The following is a 25,478-nucleotide window of genomic DNA, read 5'->3' as shown; positions in this document are numbered from 1 at the left end:
GGCACACAAGCGTTACTGTAACACGTTAATAATCCTGGGTCTTTCCCGGCTCTGCTTTCCGCCACCCCGCCAGCTCTCTGGGAGCTGCCTGCTCTGCGGCGAGGCCAACGCAGACCCCCCCCCCCCCCGCCGCGTCTCGCTTTTCAGCCTGGATTTTCGTTGACTCATGATATTGGTTTGGGGAGGCTGAAGGGGTGCGATTTGATCTGCCGCCGTGTTTTCCAGCCCCAGAGCAGCCTGCCAGACATAGTGATCTGGATGCTGCGAGGAGAGAAGCGCGTGGCGTACGCCCGCGTGCCAGCCCATGAAGTCCTTTTCTCCAGGACCGGCGCCAGCTGCTGCGGGAAGAACTGTGGGAAACTGCAGACGATCTTTTTGAAAGTAGGTTGGGCTTTTCTTTGAACGTGTCTTTGGTTTTTAATCCCGTTTTTTTTTCTCCCCTTAAAAAAAAAAAAAAAAAGGACCCACAAAACCCAGCTGGGAAATCTGTAAACAGGGAGAAAAGAAACCCAGCAGCTCCCTGTAAAAATAGCAGATGTGTGGGGTTTGGGGCCCGCTCCTGTGTGGGGCTGCAAGGCGGGCGGGAGAGGAGCGTGCTCTGGGGTTTGTCTTTGCTCCCCAGTGGGTCAGAGGACCCCCACAGCGTTTATCCACCGTGGGCAACGTTTGCCCCCCAGAATTCCCCCCGGGGATCCAGAAATCTGGGTCAAGTGTAGGCTGGCTGGGTGTGCTTGGGTAAGTTGTATGGCCCCTCCCTGACTCAGTTTCCCCCCCGTAAACTGGGAGCGTGGTACGTGGGCTCTGATGTTGGAACGAAATGTAACAAACACCCGTGTCCTGCGCTCACGTGCGTCCCGGCCAAGTGCTCCGGCTCCAGCCGCCGCCGCTGCCGTGTCGGCGTTCCCGGGGGCCGGCTGCCGCCAGCAGCGTCACGCTTCCCCGGAGACCCCGATTGGTCGCTGCCACCGCCTCCCTCTTTCCCTGCCAAGGCTCCGCCCTCCTCCCCGAGCTTTGGCCATGGGGTGCTCCGGGGGGTGGGCCCACACCTGGTCCCGTTGAGCCGCACTGGCTTGGGGGCCACCTGCTGGGAGAGGCAAGGGGGGCCCTCGAAGTCTTTTTAAATGGGGGGGGGGATGGAGCACCAGCGCCGGCCCCCCAAAGATGGAGGGAAGCCGTGAGCCTTGGGGGCTGGATCCAGGCAAGGGGGCTGCAGGTTTTCTGCCCCTGTTTTAGACCCTTTTGTGAGGACTCCACCAGAGGTTCTGTGGCCTGCAGCCGGCAGGAGAGGGCCAAACAGCTAGGCCGAGACCCAGTCATTCTCCTGTTGACGCCTCAGGGCTGCCGGCAAAGCGGCTCCTTCCGCTTGGCCAGAGGAGCCGAGGCAGAGAGAGGTGACGTCGCTCCCCCTAGGCCTCTGTTTGGCAGCTGCCGATCTCTGGGTGCAGTGTAGACACCCCCAGAGTCCCTTCCTCACAACATCTGGCCTCGGCTACTGCTGTTCATGGATAACCACCGCATGCAGTGTGGGTTCGGTCCTGCTCTTATTGCCGGTCCACACAGGGGATAACAGCCTACTACTGCTTGTAGCTCCGGGGCTGGAAGCGTGGTCATTTTAGCCCAGAAGCAACTGGGTCCGATCTCCACTAAGGGCCGGCCTTTTGGGATTATATCACCCCCCACTTCTTTTGGTGAGGTGATCCAGTCGTAAACAAGGGCAGAATTTGGCCGGGGGTGGGGGGAAGCGGAGGGTTAAATTCCCAACCCGCAGCTACCCAAACGAACGAAGCGACCGTCCCCTTGCCAAAGAAAGCCGCGTGTGTCTCGCATGAAATGTCTTCTCTCCAGTCCTTCCCGTTTGGGAGCTGCAGCTCTAAAAAAAAACCCGGCTGGCAGGAAAGGAAGAACCAAAATATATTGTGTTTTTTCTCGGCATCAGCTACGGATGGAAAACCAGCATCACGTTAAAAAAAAGCAAGAGAGCAAAGAACCCAAATGAGACATTTCACTGTTTATTTTTTCTATTTTTGTTCAAGTATGTTGGCTGCTTTCAGCGTCTTACTCTTAAAGGTCATCTCACCAGGAGATAAACAGCACCGGCCCGCTCCTCTCCTGCCCTGCTCTTTGCTGGGTGGAAGTAGGCCAGTGGCCCACCGGACTGCTGTCTCATGGTTTAAGTGCAAGCTGGGACACCTGGTTTCTTTTCCTGGCTTGCTGCGGAACCTCGGGCAAGTCACGGAACGGTGCCCTGCCTCAGTTTCCCCTGTCTGTCTAGCTCACGGCAGTGTCGTGAGGAAATGAGGATCTGGTCAGGGGGTTTTCAGAATCGTTTTTTGTTGACGGTAGCTCGATTCACCAAAGCTTGTCCCAGGAAAGAGTCAGTCAGAACGGGAACGAGAGAGAGCGGGAGGGAGTACTTCCCGCCCCGGTGTCACCAAGAGCCCGGTGGATGGGCCGTTCACACGGGAGACCTGGATTCAAGCCCTAGCTGTGGCCGATGCGCAGTGAGGGCCCTCGGAGTGATTGTCCTGCCGTGGCTTTGTCTCTCTGGCTTTTCACCCACATGGCCAACAGGTCTTGGGTTTCCAACGCACAACAGGCAAGATTTCGAAATCCTGGCGATTTTCACAGGGCAGGGAAACCATTCCTCTCCCAACGCGCCCGTCTTCATCGGGGGGTTCAGCCTTCGAGCCCAGGCCTCTGCCGCTTGTGCTGATGGAGTAGCTCCGCTGCCCAGCTGCAGTAGTAGGCTGTTGCCCGCTAGCGGTGGGACACACCACAGAGCTGGCTTGTGGGGGACAGTTAATGCTGGGGAAGCAGTTGGATGTTGTCAGACACTAAGTGCTGAGCGCAGAGGGGCCGACTGGGCAAGGTGGGGGGAGACTCCGCACTTCTAGAAGGAGCGGGGCTTCGGGTAGAAGGGGCGAGGGGGTCGGGGCAGCCAGGCCAGAGCACAGCAGCCCGGTCCCCTTTGAATTGCCAGACCCCAGAGCAATTGCACCCTGTGGCCCCCTCCATCAGCAGGCCTGGCCGGCCCTGTAGTGCCTCTCCACGTCTATCTCAGGAGCACAGAGCAGGCCCCGAGAGGCCCCTGCCGTGAGCTTTTACATAAGAACATAAGAACGGCTGTACTGGGTCAGACCAAAGGTCCATCTAGCCCAGTATCCTGTCTGCCGACAGTGGCCAGCACCAGGTGCCCCAGAGGGGGTGGACCGAAGACAATGATCAAGCGATTTGTCTCCTGCCATCCCTCTCCAGCCTCTGACAAACAGAGGCCAGGGACCCCATTTTATCCCCTGGCTAATAGCCTTTTATGGACCTAACCTCCATGAAATTATCTAGCTTCTCTTTAAACTCTATTCTAGTCCTAGCCTTCACAGCCTCCTCTGGCAAGGAGTTCCACAGGTTAACTACGCGCTGTGTGAAGAACTTTCTTTTATTAGTTTTAAACCCGCTACCCATTAACGGTTTTTGAAAGAGACGGGAGCAGACTCTGCTCTCATTGCCCTAGGGGTCCTTCTGGATTTACACCAGCCTCACTGCACACAACGTGGCTCTGGCACGTGGCCCCCATGGGCTGCGTCATTAGCCAAGGTGGGGTTAGTGTCTGTCCACCCCCCGCCCCTTTGTGTCCTGTAGCCCGGGGTGCCAGGCCCTGGGGCGGTGGCTCATGGCCTTGGCCGTGGCCGACCTACACAGTCGGTGCCGGCTGCTCCCCATCCCCATGGGCTCTGAGCTTACGTGGAACCCAGGGCCCTGCCGGCCGGTAGGCGGGCGTTGGCCACAGACCGGCTGCAGGGAGGGAGTGGTGCGTTGGGCCCCCCCCCTGGGCTCATCTCGCGACTGTGGGCCCTGGCAGCCTTCAGTGCCGCCCTGAGGATGCCAGCTGGGTTCCCTGTCTCCGGCAGTACCCGCAGGAAGAGGCGATGGGCCCCCGGATCCCAGCCCAGCTCCGGGTGCAGCTCTGGTTCGGGCTGGCGGTGGACGAGAAGGAGTTTAACAAGTACGCGGAAGGGAAACTCTCCGTCTTTGCGGAAACTGTGAGTTGACACGGCGGGCCGGCCCCAGGCGTCCTCCCCCTCCTCCCCTTCCGGGGGGCGCCCTGCCCTGCCCTGGAAGGAAGTGAACGCCCGGCTCTGTTGTGAGCTGTGCAGTTATTCCTGGAAGGAAGGATGTTTCATGCCGACCCTGAACCAGGGGACTGGCCCAGGACCTCTTCCTCGGGTCTAGGGATGCAAGTGACTAGTCGACTTTGTCGGATAGTTGACTAGTGTCTCGACTAGTCGCTTCCCCCCTGCTGCCAAAGAGAGGCAGTAGGGTGGGGGAGCAGGATCCGGTGCTGGGGGGAGCTGGGTTAAAACCGCCCCCCCCAGCACCATCTCCGTGGGGAGAAGGGCAGGGGCACAGTGAGGAACTGGCGGTGCTTCAGCCTTTGAAATGTAGCAAGAGCCAGCACGGAGATGCTCTTATTGACTAATCGAATAGTCGGTGCAAATTCCGTCGACTATTCGATTAGTCAATTAATCTAAATTTAGCATCCTTCTTCGGGTCATTGCTCAGCTCTTGTTCACGCCAACAGCCGCTGGAGTTCATGGCCGTGCTCTGGGTGGCCTGCTAGGAGATGGCTTCCCAGCCACTCCGCTGAGATCCCTCGCACTGCCTCTGGGCACGGTGCTCCATCAGAGAAGGCATTTCCCGGGGTACCGAATGCACGCCGCGCCGGCTGGTCTCCCCCCGTGCCCTCCAGCCCTGCTGCTCTTCTGAGCACGTCTCTCTGGTTTTGCTGTCTCCAGTACGAGAACCAGACGAAGCTGGCACTGGTTGGGAACTGGGGCACGACGGGCCTGACCTACCCCAAATACAGCGACGTGACCGGGAAAATCAAACTGCCCAAGGACAGCTTCCGTCCCTCCGTCGGCTGGACCTGGGCCGGGGACTGGGTCATCAGCCCGGAGCGGACGTGAGTAGATCGCTTCGTGTTGTCTCACGGGGACCGGTTCTGGTGCCCACCCCTGGAGGAGAAAGTTGATCGAGAAGGAAGAGTTTGGAGATATGCCACAGGGCCGAGGAAAGGGCGAGAAAACCTGCCTTCCCGCGGCAATCGGGGAGTTGGCTCGGCTGAGTTTCACAAAGAGCCGCTAAGGGGTGACCAAATCACGGTGTATAACTCCTCGCATGGGGAGCACGTGATGGAGGGTGGACTATTCAGGCTAGCAGGCAGAGAGCTAGACAAGTGCAGAAAGGAGGTGTGTCTGTGTAACAGTGCGGGCTGTTAAATATCGCGACACTTCCCCTGTTCTCCATCAGTGGCTCTTGAGAAATCGAGGCGGGGTATATAGCTAAAAGCTCTGCTCTCGGGATTGTTGTGGGCCCGCTCTCTGGCCTGTGTGACCCAGAAGATCGGATGACATAAACATGACGGTCAATTCTGGAATCTATAAATGAATGGAGATTGCCTGTCTCCTAGAACTGGAAGGGACCTTGAAAGGTCATCCAGTCCAGCCCCCTGCCTTCTCAGCAGAACCAAATACCATCCCTGACAAATTTTTGCCCCAAATGGTCACCACAAGGATTGAACTTACAACCCTGGGTTTAGCAGGCCAATGCTCAAACCACTGAGCTCTCCCTCGCACTGTTTCCTCATCTGGGAGCTCTCGCTGTGAATAGCAAGATGATTTTGTAGAATCACAGGACCATAGAACCCAAGAACTGGAAGGGATCTAGAGAGGCTGCGTCAGTCCCCTGCCCTCATGCCAGGGCCAAGCACCATCTAGACCAGTGTGTGTCAACCTTTTTTTTTTTTTTTTTATAAAATACCCCTTTTTAAAAAAAATGATAAGTACTCCCAGTACCAACAGTTTTCAGACACACAATTTTTTTCTACTGTTGCAACACATTTGTTTAAACAACTTCATCATAGCCGGGCGGGCAATGAAATTTTTGGGTGTAAAAAGTACAAAAATAATCAAGCGCTGGAAAACTTCAAACAAAAATTCGGTTTTCTCCTAATGTCAGTGATGTTGACGTACCCCCGACTTCTCTTAAGTATCCCTAAGGGGACTTGTACCGCAGGTTGAGAACCACTGATCTAGACCATCCCTGAGAGATGTCCATCTAACCTACTCTTAAATATTTCCATCACTAGAGATTCCACAACCTCCCCAGGCAATTTATTCCAGTGTTTAACCACCCTGACAGGTGGGAAGTTTTTCCCAATGTCCAACCTCAACCTCCCTTGCTGCAGTTTAAGCCCATTGCTTCTCGTCCTGTCATCAGAGGCCAAGGAGAACAATTTTCCTCCCTCCTCCTTATAACACCCTTTTAGGTACTTGAAAGCTGCTCTCTTGTCCTGTCTCCATCTTCTCCTTTCCAGACTAAACAAGCCCAATTCTTGACGGTGCTTGGTCCTGCCGTGAGGGCAGGGGACTGGCCTCAGTGCTCTCGTGAGATCTCTTCCAGTTCTAGTGTTCAATGATTCTATGAAACCTGTGATTGTAAAAATCCCACGATTGTGAAATTGACCCAAAGGGACCGTGAATGTGGTAGAGATCTATCCATGGTATTTCAGGCTTCCCATAGCTCTTGCCAGAAGACAGTGGCCCTGTATGAGCAGGTATCACTTCACCCCCGTTGGAAATGCAGCCACCTCTGGGGTGGAACATGGCAGCTGGCTGTAACACAAGTTCACACAGGAAGTGAGCCCAACAAGAGTAGCGTGTCTGACTGAAACAGTGAGGGGGTCCTGTGGTTTAGACTCACATCTGCTTTGAAGAGCTGGCCACTAGAGTATGCGCAATGCAGTCGTGTTTTCCAGGCGTCTGCTCAGCGCCTTGGTGAGCTTTTCCCGTTCTGTGGCTGCCAGGGCGGGACCTCGCTGGCGGTAGGGACGGGCGTGTGTCGAGACCACCCGGGGGATCTCTCAGTCGCTTTTCTTTCCCTCTCCTCCTCCCTGGGCGCAGGCTACTTTACGACACGGACGCCGGTCACATGAGCTTTGTGGAGGAAGTGTTTGAGAATCAAGTCCGACTTCCCGGCGGCCAGTGGATCCACATGGCAGAGGCCTACACGGATGTGGTGAGAACTTCCCCTGTTGGTATTTCTTTCCACGGCAACCCCCTGATTGGCCTGGGATTCTCTTCCTGGCTCCGCCATTGGCCAGCTGCATGACTGTAGGCACACTACATTCCCCGTTCAGTGCCTCAGTTTCCCCATCTGTCAAATGAAATTGACACTCGTGGCTTGCTTGGTGCTTTGAGATCTAGTGGGGGGAAGAGGTAGCGATAGTGTCAGTCAAAGCACATGGAAAAGGAGCCTGTGTCTTAGATTTTGGAATCCGCTACTGCTGAGTCAGTTTTTGCCTTTCTGTGTTCAGGCGTTTATGGGCTCAGAGGGATCTGAGAAAAGGTTTCTGATTGGGGCCAAGTGCTGTCAGTCCGGGGAGGGCTCCATGCTGCGTTGCTCCATGCCAAGGAGAGCAAGTGAATCCCTGCGGGATGTCCCCGTCCCACCCAAGCGATGGAGCATTTCCATGTGTCGATACTAGGTGCAGAGCAGCTGCGGGGAGGCCGGGCGCTCTGGGCTCCAGGGGTCTCATGGGTTCTGCCCTCGACTTACCGGCTTGGCCACAGATCCCTGGCCGCTTGGGAAGCCAGTGCGGGGGAGCCGTGGGGGGGCGCGTAGGCCGAGCATTGCTCAGGAGGGGCTCCCTGTCTCTTCCAGAATGGGGAGAAAGTGCTTCCCAAGGAGGAGATCGAGTGCCCGCCAGGCTGGAAATGGGAAGATGAGGAATGGGACACGGATCTCAACCGAGCTGTGGACGAGCGAGGTATGCCAGGGCCATGCTCCCTTCCCCCATCCCCTTTACTCTGCCCATTGTAGCTATTGTTTCTCCCGAGGGCAGCCCTGCTCACGTTTCCCTACCCCAGCCTACCTGTCCTCCTTTGGCCACTAGAGCGACCAAACCAGTGCCTCCCTCAGCGTGGGTCTAGTCCAGTGCCCCACTCCAGGGGCACAGCTGTGGGTGGGCCTCAGTGGGCCGTGGCCCATCCACTTTTGTGTCTGAGCCCCCCCATCTCTCCTGTCCCCCCTCTCCCTCTATTCTTGCCCACCCACCTGCCACTGTTTCACTCCAGAGGGAGCTGAACCCCAGGGTGCATCTGTGCTGGGAATCCTCTCCCGCATCGGTGTAGCCCGAGGACGGAATGGAACGTGCGGGGAGGGGAGGGAGGGGAGATGGAGCCGGGTCAGAGCTGCAGCAGGCAGCTGGGAAGTGCCCCATCACATCCTTTCTTAGTATAAAGCCAGGAGGGATCGTCTGGTGACGTAGTCTGGCAGCCCCATCAGAGCGGCTGGGACTGACAGAGGGACACCCCTCTGGTGAGCAAGACCGACACGTTAACCACGGGAGAGCTAGTGACCTGTTAATAGGCAGCAGGTTTAAAACAAACCAAAGGAAGTTTTTCTTCACACAGCCAACCTGTGGAACTCCTTGCCACAGGATGTTGTGAAGGCTGGGATTTTAACAGGATTCAAAAAAGAGCTAGATAGATTCATGGAAGTTAGGTCCATCAATGGCTATGAGCCAGGCTGGGTAGGAAGGGTGTCCCCGGCCTCTGTTTGTCAGGGCCTGGAAATGGGTGACAGAGAAGGGTTCACTGGATGATTCCCTGTTCTGTTAATTCCCTCTGGCGTTGGCCACTGTGGGCAGACAGGACGCTGGGCTGGATGGACCTTGGTCTGACCCCGTCTGGCTGCTCTGATGTTCTCACTCAGCTACCCTGGCTGGACAGCAGACCGGCCTGGACAAAGGACAGGAAATGCAGAACTATCTGGGGACCCAGAGGGCTTTGTTCTAGGGAGTTCCCCCTTGAACATCCCCAGAGCAGCCCCCTGCGTGAATCAGGGGAGATCGGTCCAGGGCCTGTCGCACTTGATCTACCCGAGTAACTCTGGCAACTGGCAGCAGTAGTAGGCTGCTATTCTCCGTGGGGCCCAACCCCTCGGCACGCAGCGCGAGCTTGGTTAGTTAAGACACCCCCGGCTGAAATTCCTCGTGACAGCGTCGGCCGTGACGTGGCAGTTGGACGCAAAGGCAGCTGCTCCATCCCTGCCTTCACCTGGCTTCTCCCTTCCCCCGAGGCTGGGAGTACGGCATCATGATCCCGCCCGACCGCAAGCCCAAGGCCTGGGTGCCGGCGGAGAAGATGTACCACACCAGCCGGCGGCGGCGGTGGGTGCGGCTGCGCCGCAGGGACCTGGCGCAGATGGAGGCGCTGAAGAAGGTAGGGCGACCCTGGAGGAGAATTACGCCTCGGGCCAGATTCCGAAATGGGGTCCTTGCTGAGCCCAGCTCTGCCATGGGCTGCTGGGTGACCTTGGTCAAGTCACCTGGCCCCTGGTTCACCGCCTGTAAAATGGGGGTGGGGCTCTGCCCTCCTTTCCAAAGCACTTTGAGATCTGCTAGAAAGCCCTGTTGGGAGCGACAGGCTTCTGGGGTGGGCTGTGGCTCACTTTGGAGTCACTAGGGCAGGTCTCTAGTTGGTGTAGTCGGCCGTAGCTCCACTGGAGTCACCGGGGCAGGTTCCCAGCCGGTGTCAGTCGGCCGTAGCTCCACTGGAGTCACCAGGGCAGGTTCCCAGCCGGTGTCAGTCGGCCGTAGCCCCACTGGAGTCACCGGGGCAGGTTCCCAGCCGGTGTCAGTCGGCCGTAGCTCCACTGAAGTCACCGGGGCAGGTTCCCAGCCGGTGTCAGTCGGCCGTAGCTCCACTGGAGTCACCAGGGCAGGTTCCCAGCCGGTGTCAGTCGGCCGTAGCCCCACTGGAGTCACCGGGGCAGGTTCCCAGCCGGAGTCAGTCGGCCGTAGCTCCATTGGAGTCACCGGGGCAGGTTCCCAGCCGGAGTCAGTCGGCCGTAGCTCCACTGGAGTCACCGGGGCAGGTTCCCAGCCGGAGTCAGTCGGCCGTAGCTCCACTGGAGTCACCGGGGCAGGTTCCCAGCCGGTGTCAGTCGGCCGTAGCTCCACTGGAGTCACCGGGGCAGGTTCCCAGCCGGTGTCAGTCGGCCGTAGCTCCACTGGAGTCACCAGGGCAGGTTCCCAGCCGGTGTCAGTCGGCCGTAGCTCCACTGGAGTCACCGGGGCAGGTTCCCAGCCGGTGTCAGTCGGCCGTAGCTCCACTGGAGTCACCGGGGCAGGTTCCCAGCCGGTGTCAGTCGGTCGTAGCTCCACTGGAGTCACCAGGGCAGGTTCCCAGCCGGTGTCAGTCGGCCGTAGCTCCACTGGAGTCACTGGGCAGGTTCCCAGCCGGTGTCAGTCGGCCGTAGCTCCACTGGAGTCACCGGGGCAGGTTCCCAGCCGGTGTCAGTCGGTCGTAGCTCCACTGGAGTCACCGGGGCAGGTTCCCAGCCGGTGTCAGTCGGCCGTAACTCCACTGGAGTCACCGGGGCAGGTTCCCAGCCGGTGTCAGTCGGCCGTAGCTCCACTGGAGTCACCGGGGCAGGTTCCCAGCCGGTGTCAGTCGGCCGTAACTCCACTGGAGTCACCGGGGCAGGTTCCCAGCCGGTGTCAGTCGGCCGTAGCTCCACCGGCGTCACTGGGGCAGGTTCCCAGCCGGTGTCAGTCGGCCGTAGCTCCACTGGCGTCACTGGGGCAGGTTCCCAGCCGGTGTCAGTCGGCCGTAGCTCCACTGGAGTCACTGGGCAGGTTCCCAGCCGGTGTCAGTCGGCCGTAGCTCCACTGGAGTCACCGGGGCAGGTTCCCAGCCGGTGTCAGTCGGCCGTAGCTCCACTGGAGTCACCGGGGCAGGTTCCCAGCCGGTGTCAGTCGGCCGTAGCTCCACTCGGAGTCACCGGGGCAGGTTCCCAGCCGGTGTCAGTCGGCCGTAGCTCCACTGAAGTCACCGGGGCAGGTTCCCAGCCGGTGTCAGTCGGCCGTAGCTCCACTGGAGTCACCGGGGCAGGTTCCCAGCCGGTGTCAGTCGGCCGTAGCTCCACTGAAGTCACCGGGGCAGGTTCCCAGCCGGTGTCAGTCGGTCGTAGCTCCACTGGAGTCACCGGGGCAGGTTCCCAGCCGGTGTCAGTCGGCCGTAGCTCCACTGAAGTCACCAGGGCAGGTTCCCAGCCGGTGTCAGTCGGTCGTAGCTCCACTGGAGTCACCGGGGCAGGTTCCCAGCCGGTGTCAGTCGGCCGTAGCTCCACTGGAGTCACCGGGGCAGGTTCCCAGCCGGTGTCAGTCGGCCGTAGCTCCACTGGAGTCACCGGGGCAGGTTCCCAGCCGGTGTCAGTCGGCCGTAACTCCACTGGAGTCACCGGGGCAGGTTCCCAGCCGGTGTCAGTCGGCCGTAGCTCCACCGGCGTCACTGGGCAGGTTCCCAGCCGGTGTCAGTCAGCTGTAGCTCCACTGGAGTCACTGGGCAGGTTCCCAGCCGGTGTCAGTCGGCCGTAGCTCCACTCGGAGTCACCGGGGCAGGTTCCCAGCCGGTGTCAGTCGGCCGTAGCTCCACTGGAGTCACCGGGGCAGGTTCCCAGCCGGTGTCAGTCGGCCGTAGCTCCACTGGAGTCACCGGGGCAGGTTCCCAGCCGGTGTCAGTCGGCCGTAGCTCCACTGGAGTCACTGGGGCAGGTTCCCAGCCGGTGTCAGTCGGCCGTAGCTCCACTGGAGTCACCGGGGCAGGTTCCCAGCCGGTGTCAGTCGGCCGTAGCTCCACCGGCGTCACTGGGGCAGGTTCCCAGCCGGTGTCAGTCAGCCGTAGCTCCACCGGCGTCACTGGGGCAGGTTCCCAGCCGGAGTCAGTCAGTGTAGGACCACTGTCTCCATGAGGGCTAAATCCTCGGTTGTGGGGCATCCCCGCTGCCCACGGCCGTCTGTGGGCCAGTCCCCGGCGTTGCTCGGTTGAAGGTGAGGGAGGTCCCCGGACTGGCCCCAGCGGGAGCCGTCCCCTTGTCGCTGAGCGGCTGACAAAGGCCAGTGATTTCAGACCCGGGGGGTGGGCCCGAGTTGTGCTCCCCTCGAGGCTCAGGGGCCTCCCTTTTTGGATGAGCAGCGTGAGCGGCGCCGGGGGGAAATCAAGGCCTGAGATGCCACGAAGGGGCGATACCCCGTTACCCCTACATTCACAGACGTAGGGGGGCCTAGGCTGTGCGCCGGCCCCTCTGCCCCGGGCTGGGTTCTGCCTCCCTGCCTCCTCCCTGCCCTGCTCCCGGCTCCCCGCTAGGTGTCGCCCTTGGCCCAGGAACGCAGCGGAAAGGATGGGCCAGTCCAGCTCCCCAGGTTTCTCTTCCCCTGCTCAGTGCAGGGGGACCCGGCAGCCTCTGACAGCATCCCATGCACCCGGGCTGGTGACGGGACCCGGCCCTGTCACCCCCCGGAGATCTTGGGGAAATCACTCGGGGTCTCTGAGCAGGCAAACGGGGAGAGGAACCTGCCTGTGTGTGGATGGCAAAGTGGCGGGGGCAGGGCGTGTGTCTTGCCAGGTGTTTGTACAGCTCCGAGCACCGCAGGTCCCGCTGCTCCCTCCCAGCAGATACACGAGTGGCAGCCGCACAGGGGATGCCGACAGAGTCTCTCTCTCCGCACAGCAAGCGGAACGCCCCTCCGTCCCCTGGGCCTCGCTGCGATCCAGAGAGAACGGGACTTTTTTCCCTCCGAGGATCTCTGACTCACGGGGCCGGGGGCTGACGTGCCTGCCTTATTGTGCCGCCTGTCATGTGGGCAGAGCTCTCTGACTCTCAGCTGCGATCGGATCAGGGACCCTCGAGGTGGAAGCCTCCAGTTCTGCCCCGCTTTGCTTTCCCGTGTAAATCCAGCGCAGGGAGTCCAGGCAGAAAGTAACAGCAGCGTCACCCCTACGGGAAGCGCCCTGCTCACGGGTGAAAACCAAGCGGGCCGGGCAGGAAACGCACGGCCAGACAGAGAAACATGGGAACATGGGCAGGGAGGAGAGAAAGTGGCCGGATGCTTTTCTCCTTTACAATGGCAAGGACTGTATTCAACGTTCCCTCTAATGTTTTCCATCCATGGGTGGTGTTTTTTCCCCCCCCACCATTGTGCAGAATACATTTTGTTACATGCGCTGAGGGATGTGCGGTGTGCACCACCAGCAGGAACACAAACCCAGCCGTGGGCACTCTGCTAATCAGCCGGGCAGCGTGGGAATCTCTCCTGCGTGGCCACCCAATTGCCCGGCGTACAGGAAACACTGGCTGTGTTCATAGTGCCCCTGCCTGCAAACCGCTCCCCAGCTTTGAGCTTGTCCAGAGCTCGGACGGGGGAGCTGCGAGGACGACCGGCTGTGGCGGGGGAGTCTTCAGGCGATGCCCTTGCTCTGGAGTTAGAGCTGGACACGGGCTCTGCGTGGCAGGAGGCGCAGAGCAAAGTCCGTGGCTGCTCTGTGCTAAGCGCCCGGGTGTTAGCTCACTCTGGCCACCTGGGACATTAGAATGAGGCCAGTTACTTGCTGCCTGCCTCAGTTTCCCTGTAGTGTTGAGTGGTGACCCTCTTTACCTCTCCGCCACTGTCCCTGCACGTGGCTTAAACCCCGACGGGTAGCATTTCCTACAAGTTCTGGGGTCTGGTCTACAGAGTGGGGGACCCATAGTGCTAGGTGCTGGACTCCCGTTCTCCCCGCGCTAGGCGCTGTACACAAAGAGACGGCCCTTGCCATCCAGAGCCGACCGGCTAAGAGGCACCAGTCCTCAGGGGCAGCGGCTCCCTCCCCCGCAGGCCGCCCGCCCTTGCCGCGTGGTGATCCCTCCGCTTTCTGCCCCCACGCAGCACAAGCAGGGGGAGCTGGAAGGCGAGGGCTGGGAATACGCCTCCCTCTTCGGCTGGAAGTTCCACCTCCGCTACCGCAAGACGGACGCCTTCCGCCGCCGGCGCTGGAGGCGCCGCATGGAGCCGCTGGAGCGCACCGGCGCGGCCGCTGTCTTCGCCCTGGAGGGCGCCTTGGTAGGTACCTGGGCGGGTTTTGTTCCCAAGGCCTGGGGGGCTGGAAGGCGGTGGGTGGAAACGGGCATGAGCCAGGAAATTCAGATCCAAATGATCTGACGGGACAAGGAGCAAGGGGCTTCAATTGCAGCAGGGGAGGTTGAGGTGGGACAGTAGGAAAAACTTTTTGTCAGGCTGGTTAAACACGGGAATAAATCGCCCAGGGAGGTGGTGGAATCCCCATCCCTGGAGATATGTCAGAGCAGGCCTTGGGCTGCTCTGTCTTTACCCGTCCAGCTCCGATCGGCTCAACCCAGGCGCCCCTCTCCATTTGGCACCGCCTGCTGTGGCGGGCACATGTGCTTCCCGGTTCTGGTCTGTGGTGGGGAGCACACAGTCGGGGCACAGTCCTCGGGGTCTCTCCGGGTGTTACACCAGGGTTGGATTTAGCCCACGAGTCTGCCTCGCTCCGTGTGTCTGTCTGTGCCCTGCCTCGCTCCGAGCGTCTGTCTGTGCCCCTGTCTCGCTCCGTGCGTCTGTCTGTGCCCTGCCTCGCTCCGTGCGTCTGTCTGTGCCCCTGCCTCGCTCCGTGCGTCTGTCTGTGCCCTGCCTCGCTCCGTGCGTCTGTCTGTGCCCTGCCTCGCTCCGTGTGTCTGTCTGTGCCCCTGCCTTGCTCCGTGCGTCTGTCTGTGCCCCTGCCTCGCTCCGTGCGTCTGTCTGTACCCCTGCCTCGCTCCGAGTGTCTGTCTGTGCCCCTGCCTCGCTCCGTGCGTCTGTCTGTGTCCCTGCCTCGCTCCGTGTGTCTGTCTGTGCCCCTGCCTCGCTCCGTGCGTCTGTCTGTGCCTCTGCCTCGCTCCGTGTGTCTGTCTGTGCCCCTGCCTCGCTCCGTGCGTCTGTCTGTGTCCCTGCCTCGCTCCGAGCGTCTGTCTGTGCCTCTGCCTCGCTCCGTGTGTCTGTCTGTGCCCCTGCCTCGCTCCGAGCGTCTGTCTGTGCCCCTGCCTCGCTCCGTGCGTCTGTCTGTGCCCCTGCCTCGCTCCGTGCGTCTGTCTGTGTCCCTGCCTCGCTCCGTGTGTCTGTCTGTGCCCCTGCCTCGCTCCGAGCGTCTGTCTGTGTCCCTGCCTCGCTCCGAGCGTCTGTCTGTGCCCCTGCCTCGCTCCGTGCGTCTGTCTGTGCCCCTGCCTCGCTCCGTGCGTCTGTCTGTGCCCTGCCTTGCTCCGTGCGTCTGTCTGTGCCCCTGCCTCGCTCCGTGGGTCTGTCTGTGCCCTGCCTTGCTCCGTGCGTCTGTCTGTGCCCTGCCTCGCTCCGTGCGTCTGTCTGTGCCCCTGCCTCGCTCCGTGCGTCTGTCTGTGCCCCTGCCTCGCTCCGTGCGTCTGTCTGTGCCCCTGTCTCGCTCCGAGCGTCTGTCTGTGCCCCTGCCTCGCTCCGTGCGTCTGTCTATGCCCCTGCCTCGCTCCGAGCGCCTGTCTGTGTCCCTGCCTCGCTCCGTGCGTCTGTCTATGCCCCTGCCTCGCTCCGTGGGTCTGTCTGTGCCCCTGTCTCGCTCCGTGCGTCTGTCTATGCCCCTGCCTCGCTCCGAGCGCCTGTCTGTGCCCTGCCTCGCTCCGTGCGTCTGTCTGTGCCCCTGCCTCGCTCCGTGGGTCTGTCTGTGCCCCTGTCTCGCTCCGAGCGTCTGTCTGTGCCCCTGCCTCGCTCCGAGCGTCTGTCTGTGCCCCTGCCTCGCTCCGTGCGTCTGTCTGTGCCCCTGCCTCGCTCCGTGCGTCTGTCTGTGCCCCTGCCTCGCTCCGTGCGTCTGTCTATGCCCCTGCCTCGCTCCGAGCGCCTGTCTGTGTCCCTGCCTCGCTCCGTGCGTCTGTCTGTGCCCCTGCCTCGCTCCGTGGGTCTGTCTGTGCCCCTGTCTCGCTCCGAGCGTCTGTCTGTGCCCCTGCCTCGCTCCGTGCGTCTGTCTGTGCCCCTGCCTCGCTCCGTGCGTCTGTCTATGCCCCTGCCTCGCTCCGTGTGTCTGTCTGTGCCCCTGCCTCGCTCCGTGTGTCTGTCTGTGCCCCTGCCTCGCTCCGTGCGTCTGTCTGTGCCCCTGCCTCGCTCCGTGTGTCTGTCTGTGCCCTGCCTCGCTCCGTGCGTCTGTCTGTGCCCCTGCCTCACTCCGTGCGTCTGTCTGTGCCCCTGCCTCGCTCCGTGCGTCTGTCTGTGCCCCTGCCTCGCTCCGTGCGTCTGTCTATGCCCCTGCCTCGCTCCGAGCGCCTGTCTGTGTCCCTGCCTCGCTCCGTGCGTCTGTCTGTGCCCCTGCCTCGCTCCGTGTGTCTGTCTGTGCCCCTGTCTTGCTCCGTGCGTCTGTCTGTGCCCCTGCCTCGCTCCGTGTGTCTGTCTGTGCCCCTGCCTTGCTCCGTGCGTCTGTCTGTGCCCCTGCCTCGCTCCGTGTGTCTGTCTGTGCCCCTGCCTCGCTCCGTGTGTCTGTCTGTGCCCCTGCCTCGCTCCGTGCGTCTGTCTGTGCCCCTGCCTCGCTCCGTGCGTCTGTCTGTGCCCCTGCCTCGCTCCGTGTGTCTGTCTGTGCCCCTGCCTCGCTCCGTGTGTCTGTCTGTGCCCCTGCCTCGCTCCGAGCGTCTGTCTGTGTCCCTGCCTCGCTCCGAGCGTCTGTCTGTGCCCCTGCCTCGCTCCGTGCGTCTGTCTGTGCCCCTGCCTCGCTCCGTGTGTCTGTCTGTGCCTCTGCCTCGCTCCGTGCGTCTGTATGACGGTGCAAGAGGACTCTCTCGCTGGGGCAGACAGCCGGCTCCCAACACCGCAGCTTGGGAGAGCCCGTCCTAGCCAAGCGGCTGCTTCAGGACTGCCCAGACCCAGTTCCCATGCCCGCTGCGTGGGCAGTGAACCTGGCCATCGGCCAGGCTAGGGATCTACTCAGATGCGCCCCCGTCTTAAAGGGTGGCTCCAACCTGCCTCGGTGCTCGGCTCTCCGGGTGCATCTCGACTTCTGGCATTGATCCGAGGTGAGCCTGGACGTGGGGATCTGCCTCCAAACGTCCTTAGAGCCGGGGGCGGGGGGGCGAGGCCGTGAGGCAGGCCCGTGTAGAAGGAGAAATTCAATGAACCACGGTTATACCAGCCCCCTTCCCTGACGCTCAGCGACACTTCCCCAGCACGGCCGGCTCGGGCCATTTCGTGTCGCGCCGAGTCCCACCCAGACTCGCAAACAGCCTTGTGACCTGCTCCCTCGGCCCTTCCGCCGTTGGTTTAACTCGCTGGCGTTCGTGGGCCTGGGGTGTCCCAATCGTTCGGCTTTGCCAAGAGCTAGACGGGAAACCACCCCGGCAGCACAAAGCCCCTACTATGGATTCCCTCCCCCCTTTGGAGTTTTCTTCTCCGTGCTGCGTTTTGGCCTCGTGTCTGACAGTTGGACTCGAGAGTCGGGTTTAAACGACTGACGACGTGGCATGGACTCGGGTCAGATTTCCCTATGTCCGGGTTTGCCCAGGGAGCGATCTTACCTGTGGCGGGCCCCGGGAGGCAGGGACGTTAACTCTCGTGTGTTTGTGTCAACGCGGAACGGCTTGGAATTGTAGCGGTGACACGTTTCCACGTGCGGGGGCGGGAGGAGCTGGTGCTTGCGGGGAGCCATCTCCCTGAGAGCTCCGGCTCCCGCCTGCTCTCCCCGCTGCCTCTGCTAAGGAGGCTGCCGATCCGCAGGGGAGCGGATATGTGTATGTGTGGGGAGCAGGCCTGAAAGCCGCTTCTCCTGTGTACCAGCTCCCGCCTGCCACCCCCACCCTCCATGCTGCTGCCTCACTATCCGAGGCAGCAGTGCAAGGTGTGGGGGAGATAGCTGCACGGACGCCGGCACATGAGGAGGGCTGGCTTAAAAGCTGGCTCCCTGTGCATGCTGGCTCCCACCTGCCCCCCCTTGCTGCCTCTAACACAGAGGCAGCAAACGGGGGAAGAGGCGGGGTCATGCAGTCAATAGGGTTAACCGATAAACCCTGGCTTATTAGTGAACCGTGTAGTCAACTGCATGTTGACACCCCTGCTGTAGTCGCATGCTCTGAACGCAGGCTCTGGAGTCCTGGGTTTGATTCTCTCTGTGACGTTGGGCCACTCACTTAATTCCTCTGAGCCTCGGTTTCCCCACTTGTAGGACGGGGCTGCTGGGGCGTCGCAGGAGAGTTGTGAGGGCGAGCCGGTTACCCGGTGTGGGAAAAGGGCTGTGACGTGTGGCGTCGTGACTCCAGATAACAATAAGGTGCAAAGCAATGCCATGGCTGTCAGGCTGCTGTCAGCCGGGTCCACTAGGGGGCACTGTGATCACGTGCGCCGATCCAGTCCCATCCCACAGAGGGCCGGGGTGTCCCTCGTGCCAAGCGTGAGGCCGTGTGGCTTGCCCTCGTGGGCCTACCACTACTTGCCTTGTGACCGTGGCTAGGAACGTGCCTCAGTGTCCCCTCCAGCGTGGTGGGGATATCGTCACGGACCTTCCTTTTTTGTGGTCAGGGGCGTTTCCTTTGACACGGGCCCACGCTGCAGAATTTGGGTGCAGTTTAAGTTCGGTGGCCAGGGGAAGCGAGCCACCCTTCGACTGCGGTTCCGCTCGTTCTGGAAACCAGAGCAGGGCTGGCTGGGAAGCAGGTCGCCTGTCCGGAGACATTGGGATTTCCAGAGTTTTCCCAGCCGGGCCTGGGAGTCTTAACATGGGAATCTGGGGGGGTGTGCACCCCCTTGTGGCTGCACCAGTCTTGCTCCTCCTCCCGCTACACGGCCGCACCCGAATCTGAATTTGTCAAGCTAAGCAGAGTGGCCAGGGTAGCGGGGGTGCTGATTACTGGAGGGGCCTCGTTCTCCGGTGTGTAGAGCTTCTCCTCTAGGGGTACGTCTCAACTGCAGCCCTCTGTCGGCAGAGGGATGCAGATGAGGCAGGGATTTAAATATCCCGTGCCTAATTTGCATAAAAATGGCGGCCACGTTTTGCCGACTCAGCACTTTGCCGGCAAAAAGCGGCAGCCTAGAGGGCGATGTGTCGAGAAAGCAAGCCTTTTTCGACAGACCCCTTATGCCTCCTGCAGGGAGGTTTCCAGCATCTGTCGACAAAGGCTTGCTTTCTCCACAGATCCCCCTCTGGACGGCCGCTTTTTGCCGACAACGTGCTGAGTCGGCAAAACGTGGTGGCCATTTTTATGCAAATTAGGCACGGGATATTTAAATTCCTGCTTCATTTGCAATGTCGACCTGCCTCATCTGCATCCCTTTGCCGACAGAGGGCTGCAGTATAGACACACCCTAGGACTCCCTGACTGGGGTATGTAGGAAACCGAGCCCCCACATTCCTACACTGCTGCCGCGTTATCCCCCAGCTGCCCGGGCTGGCAGTCGGCCCTCGCTGAGTGGGCAGGCGGTTGAAATGGGGGCCTTTGGCTGCTCCCCAGCCGGGGGAACATAGACCCCTAAGAGGAGGGGAAGTCACCGCTTTGAGAAGCTTCGCGATCCAACCACGCCACCCACTTCGGGGCGACTGAATCGCTGCACTTTGAACGGCCTTTGGTTTTTCGCTCCCCCCCCTCTTTTTGGCCCTTTCCAGTCACCACGCACTGCAACCGGGAAACCCGAAGTCACCTTTTCAAAAGGGAAACGCTTCAGAACGGCTGCAACGGGCCTTTTGGGCCAGTTGAAAACTTTTCTTCCGAGATCTCTGCGAGCCGGGAGATTCCTCGACACCGCCCCGGCTTGGCTACAGGTTTGGACGGAAACACCCCTCCCCGCCGGCTCTCCATAGAAGCCACTTGCCAACTTCCCCCGCACCCACAGAGGCCGGGGGCTCCGACCAAGAGGGTCCAATGATTAAGGGAGGTTAGGAGACGTGGTAGTTCTGTGCTCTGTGGCGCACTCACAGGCTACGTCTAGACTGGCGTGATTTTCCAGAAATGCTTTTAACGGAAAAGTTTTCCGTTAAAAGCATTTTCGGAACAGAGCGTCTAGATTGGCATGGACGCTTTTCTGCAAAAGCACTTTTTTTTCCCGCAAAAAAGTCCCGGTAGCCATTTTCACGATCGGGGCTTTTTTGCGGAAAACAAATCTGAGCTCTCTACACTGGCCCTTTTGCGCAAAAGGACTTTTGCCTGAACGGGAGCAGCACAGTATTTCCGCAAGAAGCATTGACAATCTAACATGAGATCGTCAGTGCTTTTGCGGAAATTCAAGCGGCCAGTGTAGACAGCTGGCAAGTTTTTCCAGAAAAGCGGCTGATTTTCCAGAAAAACTGGCCAGTCTAGACACAGCCACGTTGGCAGCTACGTCTAGGAGCTGAAAAGGGAGTTCAGCCGACCGGTTCGAGAAGTGTCCAGAGTACAGGAACTAGCTTGGGGTCCGTACTGAAGGACAGAAGGCCAAATGCCGGAGCTGGGGGGTAACCCAGAGTAGGGGATCAAAGCCAGAAACCTGTGGGGAACAAGAAGGCTTTTGTCTCATGGCCAGTTAAAACTTTAGTCTCTTGTAGAGAAAGCTCCGAGTGCTCCCAAGAGCTGCGGTGAGTTAAGGTGCCACTGGTGAACAGGGGGCACGCTGCCCCTTTGGGTGCAGGGGGTCTGGGGTGTTGTGAGAAGCCAGTGCCGGGGGCTGTCTGTCACAGGGGAACGGTTCACGGGCACTCGGGGACTCAGCTCTGTGATTCTAGGAGTGCGGCTAACCTGCCCATCAGAGTCAGGGCTGGCCCGGCCAAAGGAGCGTGTTTGAATGGCTGGAGGGTCAGAGTCTCTTCCCAGAGGCAGGGGGAACGAGGCGCGTCGCCGTCCTGTGCCCCTGGCGAGGCTGCAGCAGAACGTTGGCGGCATCTCTGGAACACGCCGAGACGGGGCCTTTCTCGAGGACTGGAGAGGAGATTACGCAGCCCGGGGTGCCGTGCTGGAAAAGGCTTCTAGCTAAATGTTCGCTCCCTGGGCCAAGCTGTCCCGGGACATGCAGGGTTGCTGCACCCCGAGCAAAGCGGGTGTTACTGCTTCGAAATAAGCAGCCGCTTATTGCGAAATAACAGGCTTGGTAGTGTGATGGCGCCGCTTGTTATTTCGAAATAACCCCCTAGCGTAAGCCAGTGAGTTAACAGCAGGCTGCGGACTAGAACCCACCACTGCCTCCTTAAGGGACGTGTCGCACAAGGTCTACAGGCACTGGGCGCATGGCCTTCTTGTAGGCTGTGCTCTCCCTGCCTTTATCATTGTTGGTGTGTGCATCGCTGCCCTCTACTGGACCGAATCAGAGCGGCTCAGCTGTGTGTCAGAGGCTCTCTACTGCTTGCTGGTTGATGGAGATTCTCCTTTAGAAGTATTGGCAGGCTCCTGAGCTTTTGCGATGGACATTCTAGCCCCATGGCTGCAGTGAAAAATGTGGGGTACAGCAAAGAGACAGCTGTGATCTCCGTAGAGAGCCGAGGGTTAAAACTCGTGTCAGAAAACAGAACTAGCTTCCGTGTGTTTGATTGCTGATTGGTTGTGCGGCCCAGCTGTTGATGTTCTGGGTGCTTGCTAAACATCTGGGCGGGGCAGCCCTGGCCTCCCTAGAGCCTCCCAGTCCACAGACAGACGGGGACGAGAGGGGGCAAAGGAAAGCAAGGGGCTGAACAGGTCTGCCGGTCACTGTAACAAAAACAGAGTCTTGTACCCACTGCTGTAACTGTGCCTTGGAGTGTGTGCATACCTGTCTCACGGTCTGTGAGCGGGTATGGGTGTGTGTGAGCTGCCATTTTATAACTGGGCCTCTGTGTCTGTGTGTAGCCACTGTACAGTGTGTTGCGGTGTGTGCGTGTGCATGCACAGCCATTGTAACTGTGTTGGGTGTTTGCCCATGCACACACCAACGTAACTGCGTCTTTGGTGGTGTGATTGTGCATATGCTGCCATTCTAATTGTGTGTTGCGTGTGCTCTTGGTGGTGTGTGTGCTGCGGTTGCAGTGTTTGTGTATATGCTGCCATTCTAATTGTGCATTGTGTGTGCTCTTTGTGATGTGTGTGTTGTGGTTGCAGTGTTTGTGTATATGCTGCCATTTTATTTGTGCATTGTGTGTGCTCTTGGGTGTGTGTGCGCTGCGGTTGCAGTGTTTGTGTATATGTTGCCATTCTAATTGTGCGTTGTGTGTGCTCTTGGGTGTGTGTGTGCTGCGGTTGCAGTGTTTGTGTATATGCTGCCATTCTAATTGTGCGTTGTGTGTGCTCTTGGGTGTGTGTGTGCTGCGGTTGCAGTGTTTGTGTATATGCTGCAATTCTAATTGTGCATTGTGTGTGCTCTTGGGTGTGTGTGTGCTGCGGTTGCAGTGTTTGTGTATATGCTGCAATTCTAATTGTGCATTGTGTGTGCTCTTGGGTGTGTGTGCTGCGGTTGCAGTGTTCGTGTATATGCTGCCATTCTAATTGTGTACTCTGTGTGTGTGTGTGTGTGTGTGTGTGTGTGTGTGTGTAGCCATTGTCACTGAGCACTGGAGGGCAAGTGTATATATGTGTGTGCTGCTGTGGTAGCAGGGTGTGAATGTGTGAACCCCTTGCAATTGTGCATTGGTGTGTGTGTGCACAGCTGTTGTATCCGTGAATTGGGGGTGTGGTGCATGGGTGCCCATGTCATTGTGCCTTTGTGCGTGCGTGGTGCACGCGCACCATTGTAACTCTGACCTGCAGGTGCCCGCACCCTTGTAACAGAGTGGGCGAGTTTGTCGCCATAGTAACGGCCTTGCTGCCCCCCCCCCCCGGTGACCTTCTCCCGAGTCCCCGCCCTTTCCCAGCGGGGGCGGAGCTTGGGGAGGCTGGACAGGCGTTGCCCGCCGCACTCACGGCCTGATTTCCGATTCCTTCGCTGCGCTGGGGCTGCAGGAATCAGCAGGGACCCCGGCTCCGGGGTTGCTGCCCCGTGTCGTAGACAGACCCCCCCCCCGCCCTGCTCAGCTCGGGCCAAGCCAGCCCAGAGGCGTCTCCCCCCTGGCCGCGGTTGCATGGGGGGCGGGGGGACGGGTTCCCCATCGGGCTGTGGAGATCCAGGGGCCCCGCGTTAGAACAGAGACCCGAGCGCCTGGCTCCCAGGCTCGGCTTGGTCTCCGCGTGATGGACAGCCAGCGAGCAACCAGCCTGGACTCCAGCACCATCCCGGGCCCCTCGCGCCTCCAGAGTCCCTGTGTGCAGCAGGAAGGCGGCGACTTCTTTTCAAGAGCCCGCTCCTTGTGTGCCGAGGAGTGTGTATTTGTGGTGGGGCCAGGGGCGGTGGGGGGAGGTGCCTCCCCCAGCCCTGGGCCCGCCCCCCTTTCTGCTGAGGCCCCGCCCCCACAGGAGCCAAGCTGCCCCCCCCCAGGACCACAGAGAGGTAGAACAGTACATGGCCCCAACCTGCCCGGCCCCAGAGCACAAGGGGGGAGGAGGCCACACGACTCCAGCCTCCTGGACCTGGAGCACAGGGCGGGTAAGCACTTGGGAGCAGCCACACTCCACCCTCAGTGTGCCTACAGTAGGCACTCTGGGGGTGGGGAGTGGGTGGGGCCATGCGGGTGATGTGGGCGGGGCCAGGCTGGTGGAGTGGGTGGGGAGCGTGGGCGGGGCCAGGCAGGTGGTGTGGGCGCGGAGCATGGGTGGGGCCAGGCTGGTGGTGTGGGTGGGGAGCATGGGTGGGGCCAGGCTGGTGGAGTGGGCGGGGAGCATGGGTGGGGCCAGGCTGGTGGAGTGGGCGAGGAGCGTGGGCGGGGCCAGGCGGGTGGAGTGGGTGGTGTGCCTGGGTGGGGCCAGGTTGATGATGTGGGCAGGGAGCGCGGGCGGGGCCAAGCTGGTGGGGAGCGTAGGCAGGGCCAGGCTGGTGGAGTGGGTGGGGAGCATGGGCGGGGCCAGGCTGGTGGTGTGGGCGGGGAGCGTGGGCGGGGCCAGGCTGGTGATGTGGGCAGGGATCATGGGCGGGTGGTGTGGGCGGTGTGCCTGGGTGGCGCCAGGTTGATGGAGTGGGCGGGGAGCGTGGGTGGGGCCAGGCGGGTGGAGTGGGTGGTGTGCCTGGGTGGGGCCAGGTTGATGGTGTGGGCGGGGAGCGCGGGCGGGGCCAAGCTGGTGGGGAGCGTAGGCAGGGCCAGGCTGGTGGAGTGGGTGGGGAGCATGGGCGGGGCCAGGCGGGTGGTGTGGGCGGGGAGCGTGGGCGGGGCCAGGCTGGTGATGTGGGCGGGGATCATGGGCGGGTGGTGTGGGCGGTGTGCCTGGGTGGCGCCAGGTTGATGGAGTGGGCGGGGAGCGTGGGCGGGGCCAGGCGGGTGGAGTGGGTGGTGTGCCTGGGTGGGGCCAGGTTGATGGAGTGGGCGGGAAGCGTGGGCGGGGCCAGGCGGGTGGAGTGGGTGGTGTGCCTGGGTGGGGCCAGGTTGATGGTGTGGGCGGGGAGCGCGGGCGGGGCCAAGCTGGTGGGGAGCATAGGCAGGGCCAGGCTGGTGGTGTGGGCGGGGATCATGGGCGGGGCCAGGCGGGTGGTGTGGGCGGTGTGCCTGGGTGGCGCCAGGTTGATGGAGTGGGTGGGGAGCGTGGGCAAGGCCGGGCTGGTGGTGTGGGCGGTGTGCCTGGGTGGGGCCAGGTTGATGGTGTGGGCGGGGGAGCGCGGGCGGGGCCAGGCTGGTGGTTCCCCACCTAGGATACTTGCTGCCCATGGCTGGGACCCCCCGATGGTGAGATGCGGTCACGCTGGCGGACCTGAGCCCTTCTTTGTTTGCCGCGAAGAGCCCAGCAGGCGAATCGCGCCCCAGCGCTGGGTCTGGCTCGCAGGCAGGCTAATGGCCCAAAGCAAACTCCTCCCGGCCTTTGGCCCCAGCTCTGTGAATTCCCATCCGCAGTAGCTCATTCTGGTTTGCCTTCATGCCCTCATACTTTGGGGTTAGTGGCCACATTTTCTGTGGTTACTCGGCTTTTGCTGCCGATTGCTTTCTGAAGGAGCTTGCCATACTTTATGGTTTTGCGGATACATGCCTTTTCCACAGAATGGATCTCGCTCCCGTGGGATGTGTCTGTGCCACAGTGATGCCTTATATTTATGTAGCGTCGTTCATCCAGAAAGCTCAGCGCCCCCGGGTGCTTCACCCCCCCCCTCCCGCCACTCAAATGCAGCTATCTCTGGGGAGGAACACGGATGATGTCATGCCAGAGGGATGCACACGCCTCACCCTGAATTAGAGTTGCAGTGTTTCGACTCCTACAGCAAAGAGCTAGATGCAGGCAACCCTGCCCCTGGGGGATCAAAGATTGGACCCAAATCGACCCGATAGGATTCCTGCTGTAGCATTCCTGTGCCAGCCCAAGGAAACAAGTCCGCACAAGTTGGAAGGGAGTAGAGAGAGGGACTTAGCTGGATACAGCAGAGAATAAGGAAGAGTGACGGGGTAACATTAAATGAAGAAAAGGAAAACTTGGGTGGAGTGGGAGGAGGCAGCAAGGTGCGGTAGGTGGTGGAAAAGTCTCTCCAAGAGAAATGGTGGAAGCTTCATTTTTTAAACCACTCTGGACAGAGCATTAGTAAAGACACAGCAGAAACTACCCATCGCTGGCCAGGCTGGATGACTTTGTAGATAAAAGGGAAGCAGTGGACGGGGTAAAGCCTT

The 25,478-nt window shown here is 60.5% G+C and overlaps 1 protein-coding gene across 12 annotated transcripts in view; it reads left to right on the top strand.

Annotated features, from left to right (window-relative positions):
• The window catches only part of DYSF (dysferlin), a 263,140-nt gene that overhangs the window by 118,258 nt on the left and 119,404 nt on the right, over positions 1-25,478 (top strand). For all 12 annotated transcript variants that reach the window (XM_075931062.1, XM_075931054.1, XM_075931056.1 and 9 more), the window contains 7 exons: positions 226-381; positions 3,906-4,037; positions 4,791-4,957; positions 6,957-7,071; positions 7,717-7,822; positions 9,136-9,278; positions 13,766-13,939. In XM_075931062.1, the coding sequence (XP_075787177.1) occupies positions 226-381; positions 3,906-4,037; positions 4,791-4,957; positions 6,957-7,071; positions 7,717-7,822; positions 9,136-9,278; positions 13,766-13,939 (993 nt within the window). The remainder of the gene's footprint in view (positions 1-225; positions 382-3,905; positions 4,038-4,790; positions 4,958-6,956; positions 7,072-7,716; positions 7,823-9,135; positions 9,279-13,765; positions 13,940-25,478) is intronic.

Source organism: Pelodiscus sinensis, chromosome 5 (assembly GCF_049634645.1).
Source record: "Pelodiscus sinensis isolate JC-2024 chromosome 5, ASM4963464v1, whole genome shotgun sequence".
In the NCBI taxonomy this organism is placed as follows: domain Eukaryota; kingdom Metazoa; phylum Chordata; order Testudines; family Trionychidae; genus Pelodiscus; species Pelodiscus sinensis.
Note: the sequence above shows the minus strand (reverse complement) of the source record. Positions and strands in the feature narration are given on the sequence as shown.